At 36.7% G+C, this 19,637-nt stretch overlaps 2 protein-coding genes across 4 annotated transcripts in view; one reads left to right on the top strand and one right to left on the bottom strand.

The window, feature by feature from the left end:
* poc1b (POC1 centriolar protein B) overlaps positions 1-5,746 on the bottom strand; it is a 19,886-nt gene extending 14,140 nt beyond the window's left edge. Inside the window, exons 1-3 of one of the 2 annotated variants that reach the window (XM_061924630.2) lie at positions 5,394-5,746; positions 5,099-5,183; positions 3,362-3,533 (exon numbers count right to left, since the gene is read on the bottom strand). In XM_061924630.2, coding sequence (XP_061780614.1) covers positions 3,362-3,533; positions 5,099-5,183; positions 5,394-5,408 — 272 coding nt within the window. In that variant the 5' untranslated portion in view covers positions 5,409-5,746. The remainder of the gene's footprint in view (positions 1-3,361; positions 3,534-5,098; positions 5,184-5,393) is intronic. The other variant, XM_061924629.2, reaches the window with a different exon arrangement.
* A 1,350-nt stretch (positions 5,747-7,096) lies between these two features.
* On the top strand, positions 7,097-19,393 carry cep41 (centrosomal protein 41). Of its 2 annotated transcripts, none has more exons than XM_061924304.2 (12): positions 7,097-7,326; positions 7,838-7,945; positions 11,315-11,378; positions 11,455-11,502; positions 11,586-11,647; positions 13,313-13,382; positions 13,498-13,627; positions 14,686-14,837; positions 14,910-14,977; positions 15,678-15,792; positions 15,859-16,071; positions 18,827-19,393. In XM_061924304.2, the coding sequence occupies exons 2-12, from the start codon at positions 7,913-7,915 to the stop codon at positions 18,943-18,945; spliced, it is 1,074 nt and encodes a 357-aa protein (XP_061780288.1). In that variant the 5' UTR covers positions 7,097-7,326; positions 7,838-7,912; the 3' UTR covers positions 18,946-19,393. The 2 variants fall into 2 exon arrangements, with proteins under 2 accessions (XP_061780288.1, XP_061780287.1); XM_061924303.2 differs by having other exon boundaries at positions 7,097-7,331.
* The last annotated feature ends 244 nt before the right edge of the window (positions 19,394-19,637 follow it).

Raw genomic sequence — 19,637 nt, 5'->3', positions numbered from 1 at the left:
ATTAATCACGTATAAACACAGACTAATTGCATTATTTATTTAAATGACCTGAAAGGTGTGTTGTTATAGTGTACGTCACTGATGAGGTCAATAAGACGTGATGATGTAATCACTAAATAATGACTTATTTTGAACTGTTTTGAACAAATATAAAAATGTCTGTGTATGACATTACAACAGTAAAATTGCTTTGATATCAAAATATTGGGCTTTTTCAATTTAATTTATTTGAAAAAATGTTTAATTGCAAGTCATTATTTGCTGCAATTAATTGCAATTAAATTGTTTGATGATTCAATTCAATAATATTGAAAAAAATATATTTAAAAAAATCTTATAGTCAATTTAAAAGTGTGATTGATCTGATTTTAAAAGTGCATCTTATTTTACCACCATAGAGTGTGTACAGTTTGTTGTAATAAATAACATTAAATAAAATGTTGGTTAATGAAATACAAAAATCCTCACATTTATTGATGCCAATTGAGTCCAATATTTGAAGTCAAAGCATACTAATTGTGTAAATGTGTTTTCAGTACATTATGCTTGTGTAAGGTACTTTTTTGAAACCTTTATTTTGTTAGCGTAGCCCCACTGTATGTTGCCCACAGCGCTGTTATTGTGAAGGGGAGAAGTGTTGTTCTGAGCTTGAAGAGTTAAAAAAAAAATCCTCTCAAATTGCAACCACTGTTTGTACATTGATGTTACATCCATGATGTCGTTCACAACAACACAACAGATGAAATGTTTTGTGCGTGTATCAATGTTTGTACATTGATGTTACATCCATGATGTCGTTCACAACAACACAACAGATGAGATGTGTTGTGTGTGTGTGATTGTTTGTACATTGATGTTACATCCATGATGTCGTTCACAACAACACAACAGATGAGATGTGTTGTGTGTGTATGATTGTTTGTACTTTGATGTTACATCCATGATGTCGTTCACAACAACACAACAGATGAGATGTGTTGTGTGTGTATGATTGTTTGTACATTGATGTTACATCCATGATGTCGTTCACAACAACACAACAGATGAGATGTGTTGTGTGTGTATCATTGTTTGTATATTGATGTTACATCAATGATGTCGTTCACAACAACACAACAGATGAGATGTGTTGTGTGTGTGTGTATGATTGTTTGTACATTGATGTTACATCCATGATGTCGTTCACAACAACACAACAGATGAAATGTTTTGTGAGTGTATCAATGTTTGTACATTGATGTTACATCCATGATGTCGTTCACAACAACACAACAGATGAGATGTGTTGTGTGTGTGTGATTGTTTGTACATTGATGTTACATCCATGATGTCGTTCACAACAACACAACAGATGAGATGTGTTGTGTGTGTATGATTGTTTGTACTTTGATGTTACATCCATGATGTCGTTCACAACAACACAACAGATGAGATGTGTTGTGTGTGTATGATTGTTTGTACATTGATGTTACATCCATGATGTCGTTCACAACAACACAACAGATGAGATGTGTTGTGTGTGTATCATTGTTTGTATATTGATGTTACATCAATGATGTCGTTCACAACAACACAACAGATGAGATGTGTTGTGTGTGTGTGTATGATTGTTTGTACATTGATGTTACATCCATGATGTCGTTCACAACAACACAACAGATGAGATGTGTTGTGTGTGTATGATTGTTTGTACATTGATGTTACATCCATGATGTCGTTCACAACAACAACACAACAGATGAGATGTGTTGTGTGTGTATGATTGTTTGTACTTTGATGTTACATCCATGATGTCGTTCACAACAACACAACAGATGAGATGTGTTGTGTGTGTATGATTGTTTGTACATTGATGTTACATCCATGATGTCGTTCACAACAACACAACAGATGAGGTGTGTTGTGTGTGTATGCGTGTTTGTACTTTGATGTTACAGCCATGATGTCGTTCACAACAACACAACAGATGAGATGGGTTGTGTGTGTGTATGATTGTTTGTACATTGATGTTACATCCATGATGTCGTTCACAACAACACAACAGATGAGGTGTGTTGTGTGTGTATGCTTGTTTGTACTTTGATGTTACATCCATGATGTCGTTCACAACAACACAACAGATGAGATGGGTTGTGTGTGTGTATGATTGTTTGTACATTGATGTTACATCTATGATGTCGTTCACAACAACACAACACATAAGATGTGTTGTGTGTGTATGATTGTTTGTACATTGATGTTACATCCATGATGTCGTTCACAACAACAACACAACAGATGAGATGTGTTTGTGTGTGTATGATTGTTTGTACATTGATGTTACATCCATGATGTTGTTCACAGCAACACAACAGATGAGATGGGTTGTGTGTGTATGATTGTTTGTACATTGATGTTACATCCATGATGTCGTTCACAACAACACAACAGATGAGGTGTGTTGTGTGTGTATGATTGTTTGTACTTTGATGTTACATCCATGATGTCGTTCACAGCAACACAACAGATGAGATGGGTTGTGTGTGTGTATGATTGTTTGTACATTAATGTTACAAACCCCGTTTCCATATGAGTTGGGAAATTGTGTTAGATGTAAATATAAACGAAATACAATGATTTGCAAATCATTTTCAACCCATATTCAGTTGAATATGCTACAAAGACAACATATTTGACGTTCAAACTGATAAACATTTAATTTTTTTTGCAAAAAATCATTAACTTTAGAATTTGATGCCAGCAACACGTGACAAAGAAGTTGGGAAAGATGGCAATAAATACTGATAAAGTTGAGGAATGCTCATCAAACACTTATTTGGAACATCCCACAGGTGAACAGGCAAATTGGGAACAGGTGGGTGCCATGATTGGGTATAAAAGTAGATTCCATGAAATGCTCAGTCATTCACAAACAAGGATGGGGCGAGGGTCACCACTTTGTCAACAAATGCGTGAGCAAATAGTTGAACAGTTTAAGAAAAACCTTTCTCAACCAGCTATTGCAAGGAATTTAGGGATTTCACCATCTACGGTCCGTAATATCATCAAAGGGTTCAGAGAATCTGGAGAAATCACTGCACGTAAGCAGCTAAGCCCGTGACCCTCGATCCCTCTGGCTGTACTGCATCAACAAGCGACATCAGTGTGTAAAGGATATCACCACATGGGCTCAGGAACACTTCAGAAACCCACTGTCAGTAACATCCATGTACAAACAATCATACACACACAACACATCTCATCTGTTGTGTTGTGTTGATGAGGAGCCAAAATGGAAATTAAAAATTGAAAATGACTAATTGTCCAGCCCTATTGTGTCTTTTAACTTCTTGTTTAAAGAGGGTAGTTAAAGACGACCTACATGGACGGCTTCCACAGTCGCACCATCTTGTCCTTGGACGAGGTGGCCACCAGGCTCCCCACGGGACAGAACTGGACCGCGGTGACGGTGTCCTGATGGTTGACGAAGCGCAGAGACCTCCCTTTGGGGGACAGATTCCAGACCATCAAACTCTTGTCCGCGGAGCCTGTGGCTGAAAGACCGGAGAAACATCATCAAAACTTAAGTAGGCTGTAGATAAATCTAGATAATGATGTATAGTCACTACAGTCTAGTGACTATACATCATTAATATACACACTATACACATGGGCTCAGGAAAAAACAGGGTTTCCCTGACATCTACAAACCCCAAAACCAGTGAAGTTGTCACGTTGTGTAAATGGTAAATAAAAACAGAATACAATAATTTGCAAATCCTTTTCAACTTATATTCAATTGAATAGACTGCAAAGACAAGATACTTAACGTTCGAACTGGAAAACTGTGTTATTTTTTTGCAAATATTAGCTCATTTAGAATTTGATGCCCGCAACATGTTTCAAAAAAGCTGGCACAAGTGGCAAAAAAGACTGAGAAAGTTGAGGAATGCTCATCAAACACTTATTTGGAACATCCCTCAGGTGAACAGGCTAATTGGGAACAGGTGGGTGCCATGATTGAGTATAAAAGCAGCTTCCATGAAATGCTCAGTCGTTCACAAACAAAAATGGGGCGAGGGTCACCACTTTGTCAACAAATGTGTGAGCAAATTGTCCAACAGTTTAAGAACAACATTTCTCAACCAGCTATTGCAAGGAATTTAGGGATTTCCTAAACATCATCAAAAGGTTCATAGAATCTGGAGAAATCACTGCACGTATGCGATGATATTACGGCCCTTCGATCCCTCAGGCGGTACTGCATCAAAAATCGACATCAGTGTGTAAAGGATATCACCACATGGGCTCAGGAACACTTCAGAAAACCACTGTCAGTAACTACAGTCGGTCGCTACATCTGTAAGTGCAAGTTAAAACTCTACTATGCAACGCGAAAGCCATGTATCAACAACACCCAGAAACGCCGCCGGCTTCCCTGGGCCCGAGCTCATCTAAGATGGACTGATGCTAAGTATAAAAGTGTTATGTGGTCTGACAAGTCCACATTTCAAATAGTTATTGGAAACTGTGGACGTTGTGTCCTCTGGACAAAAGAGAAAAATAACCATCCGGATTGTTCGAGGCGTAAAGTTCAAAAGCCAGCATCTGTGATGGTATGGGGGTGTATTAGTGCCCGAGGCATGGGTAACTTACACATCTGTGAAGGCACCATTAATGCTGAAAGGTACATACAGGTTTTGGAGCAACATATGTTGCCATCCAAGCAACGTTATCATGGACGCCCCTGCTTATTTCAGCAAGACAATGCCAAGCCACGTGTTACAACAGCGTGGCTTCATAGTAAAAGATTGCGGGTACTAGACTGGCCTGCCTGTAGTCCAGACCTGTCTCCCATTGAAAATGCGTGACGCATTATGAAGCCTAAAATACCACAACGGAGACCCCGGACTGTTGAACAAAGTGTAAAAGTGATGCCGTCATGTTGACCACGCCCCTAGCCACGCCCACACCTCCCCATGCAATCTGGAGTAAACACTGTATACTGTACATATACTGTATATCTGCAGAAATCAACAAGCCACGTCTTATATGCGTGATTCTTTCATTATCAAAAGTTCGCTAGACTCGAAGAATAAAACAAGGACAGAATATTTACCCAGTTGTTTGGAGTTGGGACTGAAATGTGCACAAGTGACAGCGTCCGTGTGGCCCTTCAACACCCTTTCCATGCAGGGATCGTCCTGCGACGAACACAAACGTATTCCGTGTGTTTGTCATGGTTTCTGCACAATTTATGAGCAATCTTGAAGAACAAAACCACAGCAAGCAGCGGGAGGGTTGACGTAAGAAAGCGAAACAATTAAGTTACTTGGCACACATTTAGCTCGCATCAGTCAACGACTTATTTATTTTTCATCCGTCAAGACGTCCATAGTCGTGACCAAACTTACCAATACTGAAGCCATCGTGAGCCTGGAACTTGTTTATCCTGCTTCCTCCATGACAGTCAAAACTTGGCGCCTTCGCCGAGCTCCGCAGACCAGACCAGTCGAACTCAGATCAGACAACAACGCCAACATTGTGAGCGTTTGCACTCCGAATTGAGAAACATCGCTGCACTTTGCATGCAATGGAACTTTTTCCTCACTCGGAAAGTTGAGTCAACATCGCGAACAAGCCCGCTGCATTCGTGTACAAATGACAAGGGCACGTCGAGTGACAGAATCACCCAAAATAGGTGACGAAATGACTTCATACCCGGCGAAAATATGCCAAAGATGATGTATTCGCCTCGTATATGAAGTAACGCGTCCTTCGACGCTTAGCAACCACACTAGCCTACTGTTTTTCACCTGGGACAGTATCGGCGTCTGCTATTGGCTGGAAAAAGTCCAGCACTTTCCAAAGGCGTCTGTGATTGGTTGGAAAAAGTCAACACTTCCCAATGGCGTCTGTGATTGGTTGGAAAAAGTCAACACTTCCCAATGGCGGCTGTGATTGGTTGGGAAAAAGTCAGCACCGCCCAATCAGCGCTTCGATTAAAGAGAGGCGAAAATTCGAGGGCTTCGGTTGAAGATGCGTTACTAAAACGCGGTGATTGTTCGTTTGTTGGTTCATAATAATCAAAATTATCCCTGGGATACACGTAATTTGCCTATTTACACGAGGCGTTGAACTCAAAATATTACTGCACGCGTTACATCGCATATAATAGACATGTTGTTGACGTGGGACAGTATCGGTGCCTGTTATTGGTTGGAAAAAGTCAACATTTCCCAATAGTGTCTGTTATTGGCTGGAAAAAGTCAGCACTCCCCAATAGCGTCTGTGATTGGTTGGGAAAAAGTCAGCACCGCCCAATCAGCGCATCGATTGAAGAAAGGTGAAAATTCGAGGGCTTCGGTTGAAGTTGCGTTACTAAAACGCGGTAAATGTTCATTTGTTGGTTCATAATAATCCCAACTATCACTGGGATGCACGTAACTTGCCTATTTCTACGAGGCGTTGAACTCAAAATATTACTGCACGCGTTACATCGCATATAATAGTGCAGAATGAAAAGCACTCTCAACCACACTACTGTTGTTGACTTGAGACAGTATCGGTGTCTGTTATTGGCTGGAAAAAGTCAACATTTCCCAATAGCGTCTGTGATTGGTTGAAAAAAGACAACGCTTCCCAATGGCGGCTGTGATTGGTTGGGAAATGTCAGCACTGCCCAGTCAGCGCTTCGATTGAAAAGAGGTGAAAATTCGAGGGCTTCGGTTGAAGTTGCGTTACTAAAACGCGGTAAATGTTCATTTGTTGGTTCATAATAATCCAAATTATCACTGGTATACACGTAACTTGCCTATTTATAAGAGGCGTTGAACTCGAAATATTACTGCACGCGCTACATCGCATATAATAGTACAGAATGGCAAGCACTCTCAACCACACTAGCGTACTGGGACAGTATCGGCGTCTGCTATTGGCATGTAAAAGTCAGCGCTTCCCAATAGCGTCTGTGATTGGTTGGAAAAAGTCAGCATTTCACCAATAGCGTCTGTGATTGGTGGGAAAAGTCAACACTTCCCAATGGCGTCTGTGATTGGTTGGGAAAAAGTCAGCAGCGCCCAATCAGCGCTTCGACTGAAGAGAGTTTAAAAAGTCGAGGGCTTCGGTTGAAGTTGCGTTACTAAAACGCGTTAAATGTTCATTTTGGGATGCACGTAACTTGCCTATTTATACGAGGCGTTGAACTCAAAATATTACTGAAGGCGTTACATCGCCACTTGCAGTTATTCAATATTTTCGTACGTTTGTGAGCTTTAAAGTGATTGTCATTCTGCACTGTTGGATGGAGGAGACATTTGAACATCATCGAACAATGTCTGCATGCCTGTAAGGTGACTAACTGACTTCATATGACCAAAAAAAATATGTATTCCGCCGCTGGTTGTACAAGGACAGTATCGGCCTCTGTGATTGGTTGAATGAAGTCAGCACCGCCCAAAGGCGTTTGTGATTGGTTGGAAAACGTCAGCACTGCCCAATCAGCACCGAGAGCTAAGCTAACGGAGACTAGCGCCATGCAAGTCTCAATAAAGACGTCATGTCGTCGTTGATGTAATGATTGTGATGATGTAAATGCGCCATTGTCATGCTTTTGAGGCATTGTCTTGAAAACACGTCTCCTTGTTGTGTCGCCGACGTCTGTGTTGCATCACGGAGGCGACGCTAGTGCCAGCTTGATTGTTTAGCCTGTGAGCGATGGCTCGTCAGTCGACTAGTTAGGTCTTGGCATGTTAGCACGGGAGAGCTCCGTTTTTTTTAAAAAGCCAACGTTTCAATAAAAGCCACAATATCGCTTTTCGTGGCACGGTGTTGTTAATACTTTTTTTTTTTTTTGCAGCGACGTTTAAATTGTGTCTTAGTGTGAAGAAACGTCGCGTTTGGTTTCAAGGCATTCCGTCTTTTGGAGAGGAAGATGTCGCTGTACAGAGGCATCGGCGGAAATAAGGTACTTTCCGGCGTCTGTACTTCGTATTTTTCATATTTGCCCTAATAATGTGAAGTATAATGTGTGTACATTTGCGCCAATACGGTGGTTAACTGACTGAAGCTATGCTAGCTGGCTAGCTGCCGTTTGAGCTCCATGTCATGTTGCCATGGCAACCCCACAGCACCGGCTAACTATTCCGACAAGAATTGTCCTTTCTTCCATTACAGTTCATGACCAAAATGGTATTTTATTCCATCACAGTACATGACCAAAGTTGTCTTTTCTTCCATCACATTTCATGACCAAAATTGTATGTTCTTCCCTCACAGTACAAAATTGTATTTTCTTCCATCACATTTCATGACCAAAATTGTATTTTCTTCATCACAGTACATTAACAAAATTGTCTTTTCTTCATCACAGTACATGAACAAAATGGTATTTTCTTCCATCACAGTTCATGACCAAAATTGTCTTTTTTTCCATCAAAATACATGACAAAATTATATTTTCTTCCCTCACAGTACATGACCAAAATTGTCTTTTCTTCCATCACATTTCATGACCAAAATTGTATGTTCTTCCCTCACAGTACAAAATTGTATTTTCTTCCATCACATTTCATGACCAAAATTGTATTTTCTTCCATCACAGTACATGAACAAAATTGTCTTTTCTTCATCACAGTACATGAACAAAATGGTATTTTCTTCCATCACAGTTCATGACCAAAATTGTCTTTTTTTCCATCAAAATACATGACAAAATTATATTTTCTTCCCTCACAGTACATGACCAAAATTGTCTTTAATTCCATCACAGTACATGACAAAAATTGTCTTTAATTCCATCACAGTTCATGACCAAAATGGTCTTTTTTTCCATCAAAATACATGACAAAATTATATTTTCTTCCATCACAGTACATGACCAAAATGGTCTTTTCTTCCATCACAATACATGACAAAATTATATATTTTTTCCATCACAGTTCAAGACCAAAATTGTATTTTTTTCCATCACAGTTCACGACCAAAATTGTATTTTCTTCCATCACAGTTCATGACCAAAATTGTCTTTTTTTCCATCAAAATACATGACAAAAGTATATTTTCTTCCATCATAGTTCATGACCAAAATGGTCTTTTCTTCCATCACAATACATGACACAATTATATTTTCTTCCATCACAATACATGACCAAAATGGTCTTTTCTTCCATCACAATACATGAAAAAATTACATTTTCTTCCCTCACAGTTCATGACAAAAATTGTCTTTAATTCCATCACAGTTCATGACCAAAATTGTCTTTTTTTCCATCAAAAATACATGACACAATTATATTTTCTTCCATCACAATACATGACACAATTATATTTTCTTCCATCACAGTACATGGCCAAAATTGTCTTTTCTTCCATCATAGCACATGACCAAAATGGTCTTTTCTTCCATCACAATACATGACAAAATTATATTTTTTCTCCATCACAGTTCAAGACCAAAATTGTATTTTCTTCCATCACAGTTCATGACAAAATTATATATATTTTTTCTTCCATCATAGTACATGACCAAAATTGTATTTTCTTCCCTCACAATACATTACCAAAATTGTCTTTTATTCCATCACAGTACATGACCAAAATGGTCTTTTCTTCCATCACAATACATTACAAAATTATATTTTCTTCCATTACAGTTCATGACCAAAATTGTATTTTCTTTCCTCACAATTCATGACCAAAATTGTATTTTCTTCCCTCACAATACATGACCAAAATTGTCTTTTATTCCATCACAGTACATGACCAAAATGGTCTTTTCTTCCACCACAATACATTACAAAATTATATTTTCTTCCATTACAGTTCATGACCAAAATTGTCCTTCCTTCCATCACATTTCATGACCAAAATTGTCTTTTCTTCCATCACATTTCATGACCATAATTGTCCTTTCTTCCATCACAATACATCACAAAATTATATTTTCTTCCATCACAGTTCATGACCAAAATTGTCTTTTCTTCCATCACATTTCATGACCAAAATTGTCCTTTCTTCCATCACATTTCATGACCAAAATTGTATTTTCTTCCATCACAGTTCATGACCAAAATTGTCTTTTTTTCCATCAAAATACATGACAAAATTATATTTTCTTCCATCATAGTACATGACCAACATTGTATTTTCTTCCATCACAATTCATGACCAAAATTGTCTTTTTTTTCCATCAAAATACATGACAAAATTATATTTTCTTCCATCACAGTACATGACCAAAATTGTATTTATTTCCATCACATTTCATGACCAAAATTGTATTTTCTTCCTTCACATTTCATGACCAAAATTGTATTTTCTTCCATCACAATACATGACAAAATTATATTTTTTTCCATCACAGTTCATGACCAAACTTGTATTTTCTTCCATCACATTTCATGACCAAAATTGTATTTTCTTCCATCACAATACATTACAAAATTATATTTTCTTCCATTACAGTCCATGACCAAAATTGTCCTTTCTTCCATCACATTTCATGACCAAAATTGTCTTTTCTTCCATCACATTTCATGACCAAAATTGTCTTTTCTTCCATAACAGTACATGACCAAAATTGTTTTCTTCCATCACAGTTCAAGACCAAAATTGTTGTTTCTTCCATCACATTTCATGACCAAAATTGTATTTTCTTCCATCACTGTACATGACAAAAATTGTCTTTAATTCCATCACAGTTCATGACCAAAATTGTATTTTTTTTCATCAAAATACATGACAAAATTATATTTTCTTCCATCACAGTCCATGACCAAAATTGTATTTTCTTCCATCACACTTCATGACCAAAATTGTCTTTTTTTCCATCACATTTCATGACCAAAATTGTATGTTCGTCCCTCACAGTACAAAATTGTATTTTCTTCCATCACAGTTCATGACCAAAATTGTCTTTTCTTCCATCACAGTACATGACCAAAATGGTCTTTTCTTCCATCACATTTCATGACCAAAATTGTCTTTTCTTCCATCACAGTTCATGACCAACATTGTATTTTCTTCCATCACAATACATGACAAAATTGTCTTCTCTCCCATCACAATTCATGACCAAAATTGTCTTTTTTCCCATCAAAATACATGACAAAATTATATTTTCTTCCATCATAGTTCATGACCAAAATTGTATTTTCTTCCCTCACAATTCATGACCAAAATTTTATTTTCTTCCATCACATTTCATGACCAAAATGGTCTTTTCTTCCATCACAATACATGACAAAATTATATTTTCTTCCATCACAGTACATGACAAAATTATATTTTCTTCCATCACATTTCATGACCAAAATTGTCTTTTCTTCCCTCACAGTACATGACCAAACGCATACCGAAGAATGCAAAGTATCAGCACATCAAAACAAAACTGGACACAGGTTTGCACACCACAATAATGTCATTTTTCTAAACCATTCGCACTTTTAAACTTGCATTTCTGTGTCTTGGAACCAGGGGTCAGCCTCACCAAGTATTTGGAGCGCCTAGAGGACATCAAAAAGAGTTATAACAAACATTTATTTGGCACTTATTCGTCTGTTTGTGAATGACTTTAGTTGACAGATTTCTTCTTCTTTGCCCTCCAGACTACAAGTTTAACCGAGGGGAAATCTACAAACGCTTTAAAGTGACAACATTTGCAGAACTGGTAAGATTCCACTCAGCTAGTTTTGGAATAGGAGTTCAAGTTCGAATGTGTACGGCACGTATTTAACGGTTTATGTACAAACCCCAAAAGCAGTGAAGTTGTCACGTTGTGTAAATGGTAAATAAAAACAGAATACAATGATTTGCAAATCCTTTTCAACTTATATTCAATTGAATAGACTGCAAAGACAAGATACTTAATGTTCCAACTGGAAAACTTTGTTATTTTTTGCAAATATTAGCTCATTTGGAATTTGATGCCTGCAATATGTATCAAAAAAGCTGGCACAAGTGGCAAAAAAGACTTAGAAAGTTGAGGAATGCTCATCAAACACTTATTTTGAACATCCCACAGGTGAACAGGCTAATTGGGAACAGGTGGGTGCCATGATTGGGTAAAAAAGCAGCTTCCATGAAATGCTCAGTCATTCACAAAGAAGGACGGGGCGAGGGTCGCCACTTTGTCAACAAATGCATGAGAAAATTGTCCAACAGTTTAAGAACAACATTTCTCAACCAGCTATTGCAAGGAATTTAGGGATTTCACCATCTACGGTCCGTGATATCATCAAAGGGTTCAGAGAATCTGGAGAAATCACTGCACGTATGCGATGATATTACGGACCTTCGATCCCTCAGGCTGTACTGCATCAAAAAGCGACATCGGTGTGTAAAGGATATCACCACATGGGCTCAGGAACACTTCAGAAAACCACTGTCAGTAACTACAGTTTGTCGCTACATCTGTAAGTGCAAGTTAAAACTCTACTATGCAAAGCGAAAGCCATTCATCAACAACACCCAGAAACGCCGCTGGCTTCACTGGCCCCGAGCTCCTCTAAAAGATGGACTGATGCAAAGTGGAAAAGTGTTCTGTGGTCTGACGAGTCCACATTTCATTGTTTTTGGAAACTGTAGACGTTGTGTCCTCCGGACCAAAGAGGAAAAAGAACCATCCGGATTGTTCTAGGCGCAAAGTTGAAAAGCCAGCATCTGTGATGGTATGGGGGTGTATTAGTGCCCAAGGCATGGGTAACTTACACATCTGTGAAGGCACCATTAATACTGGAAGGTACATACAGGTTTTGGAGAAACAGATGTTGCCATCCAAGCAACGTTATCATGGACGCCCCTGCTTATTTCAGCAAGACAATGCCAAGCCACGTGTTACAACAGCGTGGCTTCATAGTAAAAGAGTGCGGGTACTAGACTGGCCTGCCTGTAGTCCAGACCTGTCTCCTATTGAAAATGTGTGGTGCATTATGAAGCCTAAAATACCACAACGGAGACCCCGGATTGTTGAACAACTTAAGCTGTACATCAAGCAAGAATGGGAAAGAATTCCACCTAAAAAGCTTCAAAAATGTGTCTCCTCAGTTCCCAAATGTGTACTGAGGGTTGTTAAAAGGAAAGGCCATGTAACACAGTGGTAAAAATGCCCCTGTGACAACTTTTTTGCAATGTGATAGATAACTAACAAATGTGTCTTCTAGCAGAACCAAAGCTAGGGATTTCTAAGGTGTTCTTTTCTGCCAAAAGGAGGGAAAATATTCCTCTAACACCATCATTGAAGCTTTGAAAGTGTACAGGCAATGTTTTAGCACACCTAAATGTAAAAAAGAAGTGAAGTTGTGGTAACTTTGAATATTTCCCGCTGACACCTCAGATCCTCCAGGTGGCGTCCGTGTCGGACTTCGCCGAATGTGTCAGTGGGGATTCCAGTCACGGCCTGGACGGTAAGACGCAACAATTAGCATCACAAACAGTTAGCATCAGGTCGGACGTGACCCGGGTTGTAAGACCCAACAATTAGCATCACGTGACCCGGGTTGAAGAGTGTCTCTTACACAGACGGTGACAGCGTGATGGTGGCAAAGGCAGAGGCGGAGTCAAACGGCTCACCTGAGAGGTTGGGACCGTCAGGGCGTCAGGACGGTGCACAGGAGCAAGACTCTGGCCAGAACAGGTCTACACTGCTAAGGTAGCATTTAGTTTAGTGTCTACTAACATGAAGGTTGTTATTACAGAGTTTAATATAGTCACTATCATGAAGGTTGTTATTACATAGTTTAATAGTCACTAACATGAAGGTTGTTATTACAGAGTTTAATAGTCACTAACATGAAGGTTGTTATTACATAGTTTAATAGTCACTATCATGAAGGTTGTTATTACATAGTTTAATAGTCACTAACATGAAGGTTGTTATTACAGAGTTTAATAGTCACTAACATGAAGGTTGTTATTACAGAGTTTAATATAGTCACTATCATGAAGGTTGTTATTACAGAGTTTAATATAGTCACTATCATGAAGGTTGTTATTACATAGTTTAATAGTCACTAACATGAAGGTTGTTATTACATAGTTTAATAGTCACTAACATGAAGGTTGTTGTTACATAGTTTAATAGTCACTATCATGAAGGTTGTTATTACATAGTTTAATAGTCACTAACATGAAGGTTGTTATTACAGAGTTTAATAGTCACTAACATGAAGGTTGTTATTACAGAGTTTAATATAGTCACTATCATGAAGGTTGTTATTACAGAGTTTAATATAGTCACTATCATGAAGGTTGTTATTACATAGTTTAATAGTCACTAACATGAAGGTTGTTATTACATAGTTTAATAGTCACTAACATGAAGGTTGTTATTACATAGTTTAATAGTCACTAACATGAAGGTTGTTATTACATAGTTGAATAGTCACTAACATGAAGGTTGTTATTACATAGTTGAATAGTCACTAACATGAAGGTTGTTATTACATAGTTGAATAGTCACTAACATGAAGGTTGTTATTACAGAGTTTAATATAGTCACTATCATGAAGGTTGTTATTACATAGTTTAATAGTCACTAACATGAAGGTTGTTATTACAGAGTTTAATAGTCACTCACATGAAGGTTGGTATTACATAGTTTAATAGTCACTAACATGAAGGTTGTTATTACTCGTAGGCCATGGCAGCTGTCAGTGTGTGTCATGTCAGAAGATGCAAAGACGTTATTCTTGTCACCCTTTCTGCCAGCGTCATCAATGGTGTGGGCGAGCTGAACATGAACGGCGACAAAAGCAAGGCGCCGGACAACGTGGACCCCGATAAGCCGTACCCGGACTGCCCCTACCTGCTGCTGGACATGCGTGACCGCGACAACTACGATCAGTGCCACATCATCAGCGGTATGTGGCTCCGCCCCTTCCTGGTCCTCCCACAATAAGGTCCTCACGGTTGGTCTCCCATGCTCTACGCAGCTTACAGTTTCCCCATGGCTATGCTGTCACGCACCATGAACCCTTACACCAAGGAAGTGCTGGAATATGTATCCTTATCCTCGCCTAGATCTTGTCATAATGTGTGTCCTTCGCGCACATCTGAGGTTTTGGGGCCCGCCAGACATCACTAGTTTAAGAAGGCATCTGGCCCCCAATATTTGACTTTTTAATTGCTGCAACTTTGCTGCCATCTTGAGGACAATGTGAGTAAATCAGGTCAATGACCATGGAATACACATCATATATCTCTATATATATATATATACATTTATATATTTATATATTGTTGTGTCTGACCAGCTTTTCCTCCCAGGGAATTAAAGTCACTGGTCAATCCCAAGTTCTTTTGATGACATATATGCTGAGTAAGAAGGGACCATCAAGACAGAATAGGAATATTATCAAGTTTTACTGAAGCTTCAGGAGAACAGCCCAGACCAATACATTCATACCGGCTTCTCAAATTGTTCTAACATTCAAACGGAAAAAAACTACTTCTTGAAAAGGAAAGCAGTGTTCCTGAGATTAAAGGCCTCACCTTTTCTCCTCCAAACATATTGCTGGGTATTGTGGCCAAACAGCTCCATTTTTGTTTCATCTGACCACAGAACTTTCCTCCAGAAGGTCTTATCTTTGTCCATGTGGTGTCAGATGAAACAAAAATGGAGCTGTTTGGCCACAATACCCAGCAATATGTTGTGTGATGTCCATGTTGTTGGTTGTTGACCTTTAACCCCGCCCGAGTAGAAGAACACAGACGGCAAGATCATCATCGTGTACGACGAGGACGAGCGTATCGCCAGCCACGGTGCCACCATGATGTGCCAGCGAGGCTTTGAGAACCTCTTCCTGCTCAGCGGAGGTACGTAGGGCGGAGCCCGCAGGCGTTGCTGAGACGACGTGAGCTGACAAGTGTCCTGTGCCGCAGGTCTGAAGGCGGTGGCTCAGAAGTTCCCTGAGGGCATGACCACGGGCACCTTGCCGCTGTCCTGCCAGCCTCCTCCCGCGCCCTCCAAGTGGAAGAAGTGCCTTGCTTCGCCACCGCCGCCGCCCTCGCGCGTGGCCGACAAAAGATGGCGCTTCACCGCTGACGAGCTCACCAGGATCGAAGGCCAGCTGGAGAACATCGCCGTCAACAGCAGTAATAACTCTTCTTATATTATTATTATTATATTCTTTCTACACACTAAACATACATAATACACTCTTTACTTTATATTATTATTATTATTATGTTCTTTCTACACACTAAACATACATAATCCACTATTTACTTTATATTATTATTATTATTATTATTATCTTTCTACACACTAAACATACATATTACACTTTTTACTTTATGTTATTATTATTATTATTATTATTATTATGTTCTTTCTACACACTAAACATACATAATACACTCTTTACTTTATATTATTATTATTATTATATTCTTTCTACACACTAAACATACATAATACACTATTTACTTTATATTATTATTATTATTATTATTATCTTTCTACACACTAAACATACATAATACACTCTTTACTTTATGTTATTATTATTATTATTATTACTATTTTCTTTTTACACACTGAACATACATAATACACTCTTTACTTTATATTATTATTATTATTATTATTCTATTCTTTCTACACACTAAACATACATAATACACTCTTTACTTTATATTGTTATATTCTTTCTACACACTAAACACATAATACACTCTTTACTTTATATTATTATTATTATGTTCTTTCTACACACTAAACATACATAATACACTCTTTACTTTATATTATTATTATTATTATTATGTTCTTTCTACACACTAAACATACATAATACACTCTTTACTTTATATTATTATTATTATTATTATTATTATTATTATTATATTCTTTCTACACACTAAACATACATAATACACTCTTTACTTTATATTATTATTATTATTATTCTATTCTTTCTACACACTAAACATACATAATACACTCTTTACTTTATATTATTATTATTATTATTATATTCTTTCTACACACTAAACACATAATACACTCTTTACTTTATATTATTATTATTATTATGTTCTTTCTACACACTAAACATACATAATACACTCTTTACTTTATATTATTATTATTATGTTCTTTCTACACACTAAACATACATAATACACTCTTTACTTTATATTATTATTATTATTATTATTATTATTATATTCTTTCTACACACTAAACATACATAATACACTCTTTACTTTATATTATTATATTCTTTCTACACACTAAACATACATAATACACTCTTTACTTTATATTATTATTATTATTATTATTATTATTATTCTATTCTTTCTACACACTAAACATAAATTATACACTCTTTACTTTATATTATTATTATATTCTTTCTACACACTAAACATACATAATACACTCTTTACTTTATATTATTATTATTATTATTATTATTATTATTCTATTCTTTCTACACACTAAACATACATAATACACTCTTTACTTTATATTATTATTATTATTATATTCTTTCTACACACTAAACATACACTCTTTACTTTTTCTACACACTAAACATACACTCTTTACTTTTTACTGTTATTATTATTATATTCTTTCTACAAACAAAACATACATAATACACTCTTTACTTTATATTATTATATTATTTCTACGCACTAAACATACATAATACACTCATTACTTTTTTGTTATTATTAATATTATATTCTTTGTACACACTAAACATACATAATACACTTTTTGGTTTATATTATTATTATTATATTATTATTTACACACACAAAACATACATAATACACTCTCTACTTTATATTATTATTATATTTATTTATTTATATTATTTCTACGCACTAAACATACATAATACACTCTTTACTTTAATGTTATTATTATTATTATATTCTTTGTACACACTAAACATACATAATACACTTTTTGGTTTACATTAATATTATTATTATTATATTATATTATTATTTATACACACAAAACATACATAATACACTCTTTACTTTATATTATTATTATTACTATATTTTTTCTACACACTAAAAATACATAATAAACTATTTAGTTCACATTATTGTTATTATTATTATATCTTATTCTTTCGACACACAAAACATACATAATACACTTTTCAGTTTATATAATTATTATTGTTATTATAATCTTTCTACGCACTAAACATACATAATGAACTCTTTAGTTTATATTATTATTATTATTATTATTATTATTATTATAATATCTTATTCTTTCTACACACAAAACATACATAATACACTCTTTACTTTATATTATTATTATTATATTCTTTCTACACACAAAACATACATAATACACTCTTTACTTTATATTATTATTACTTTATTTTATTCTTTCTACACACAAAACATACATAATACACTCCTTATTTTATATTATTATATTCTTTCGACGCACTAAACATTATAATACACACTTTACTTTATATTATTATTATTATATTTTATTATTCTTTCTACACACTAAACATATAATACACTCTTTAGTTTATATTATTATTATTTAGCAAAAATGTTGTGCTTCATCAATACATTCATTTCATCATCCTGTCTTCAGCAATAATATGTAGATTAATTAAAGTGTAATAGTTGTACGTTTATAGTGTTGATTTGAGTAGAAAAATACTGTTATTGTATTAATAAATGTAGTAGAAAAAGTAATTTTTTTGCAGTAATTGTTCATTTTAGTGGAAACAGGTTTATTAAAGTGACCAAATAAGTTTATTGCAGTGGTGAACGTTTCAGTAATATTGAAGAAAGTGTACTTGACGCAGTCCTCTTGCCAAAAAGAATATGTTGTTGTGTTCAGGTCGTACGTCCAGTCGCATGTCCACCTGCAGCAGTCTGTCCAAAATATCCAGTGTTCACACTTCTCACACGTCCTCCACGTCCGGCAGGGACGGCCATGTTCAGAGGCCCTGGAAGTAGCCCCGCCCCCTTTGAAGTCTTTCCTGCTGCTGTGGAATCAATCAATACTTGGATCTGTGGAGGACTTTTTTATTAATATTTAATGTGCACGCAGGTCATGTCCGGTTGGGACAAAACATCCGTGTGTGTGTGTGTGTGTGTGTGTGTGTGTGTGTGTGTGTGTGTGTGTGTGTGTGTGTGTGTGTACTGGACAACTGAATGTTCATAAGACAAAAGATGCATTTTTAATGCTGTATTTTTGTAAACTGCTTCATGTATCACAACTGTCTTAATGATTTGATTCAATGATGAGGCTGATTTTTACTGATTGTGTGTGTTTGTGTGTGTGTACATGTGTGTGTCTTGCTGCCTTCCTTGTTGTGTTGTTGGTTTCAATCGTGGAAGATCAGCACTGATTTTCTTGTCATTTTCAAGTATGTTGGTCTTTTGATTGAAATAAAATGATAGAATTATGGAAATATTTCATGTAATTTTTTGTCATCCTATGTGTGGAGGGGGGCGGGGTCTGCAGGCCTGCTGCGGAGCGGTGTGTGTAAGGACTGGCCTCGAAGCACAGCTGGCAGGTGATTGGATTACCCAGCTGGGGATGATCATCCAATCACCTGCCATGCTTATTAGCAGCAGCCGGACTGAGACACAGCTGTGTTCACAAATAATTAAACAAACGTCTCAGGTGCCTCTTTGACCTTCAT

This window comes from Nerophis lumbriciformis, linkage group LG29 (assembly GCF_033978685.3).
Source record: "Nerophis lumbriciformis linkage group LG29, RoL_Nlum_v2.1, whole genome shotgun sequence".
NCBI classification, from domain to species: Eukaryota; Metazoa; Chordata; class Actinopteri; order Syngnathiformes; family Syngnathidae; genus Nerophis; species Nerophis lumbriciformis.
Note: the sequence above shows the minus strand (reverse complement) of the source record. Positions and strands in the feature narration are given on the sequence as shown.

Coding starts and splice junctions, on each gene's coding strand:
- cep41 (XM_061924304.2), top strand. CDS start 7,913: ATGTCGCTGTACAGAGGCATCGGCGGAAATAAG. Junction 11,379..11,454: donor CAAAACAAAACTGGACACAG/GTTTGCACACCA, acceptor TCTTGGAACCAG/GGGTCAGCCTCACCAAGTAT. Junction 15,793..15,858: donor CCTCTTCCTGCTCAGCGGAG/GTACGTAGGGCG, acceptor CCTGTGCCGCAG/GTCTGAAGGCGGTGGCTCAG.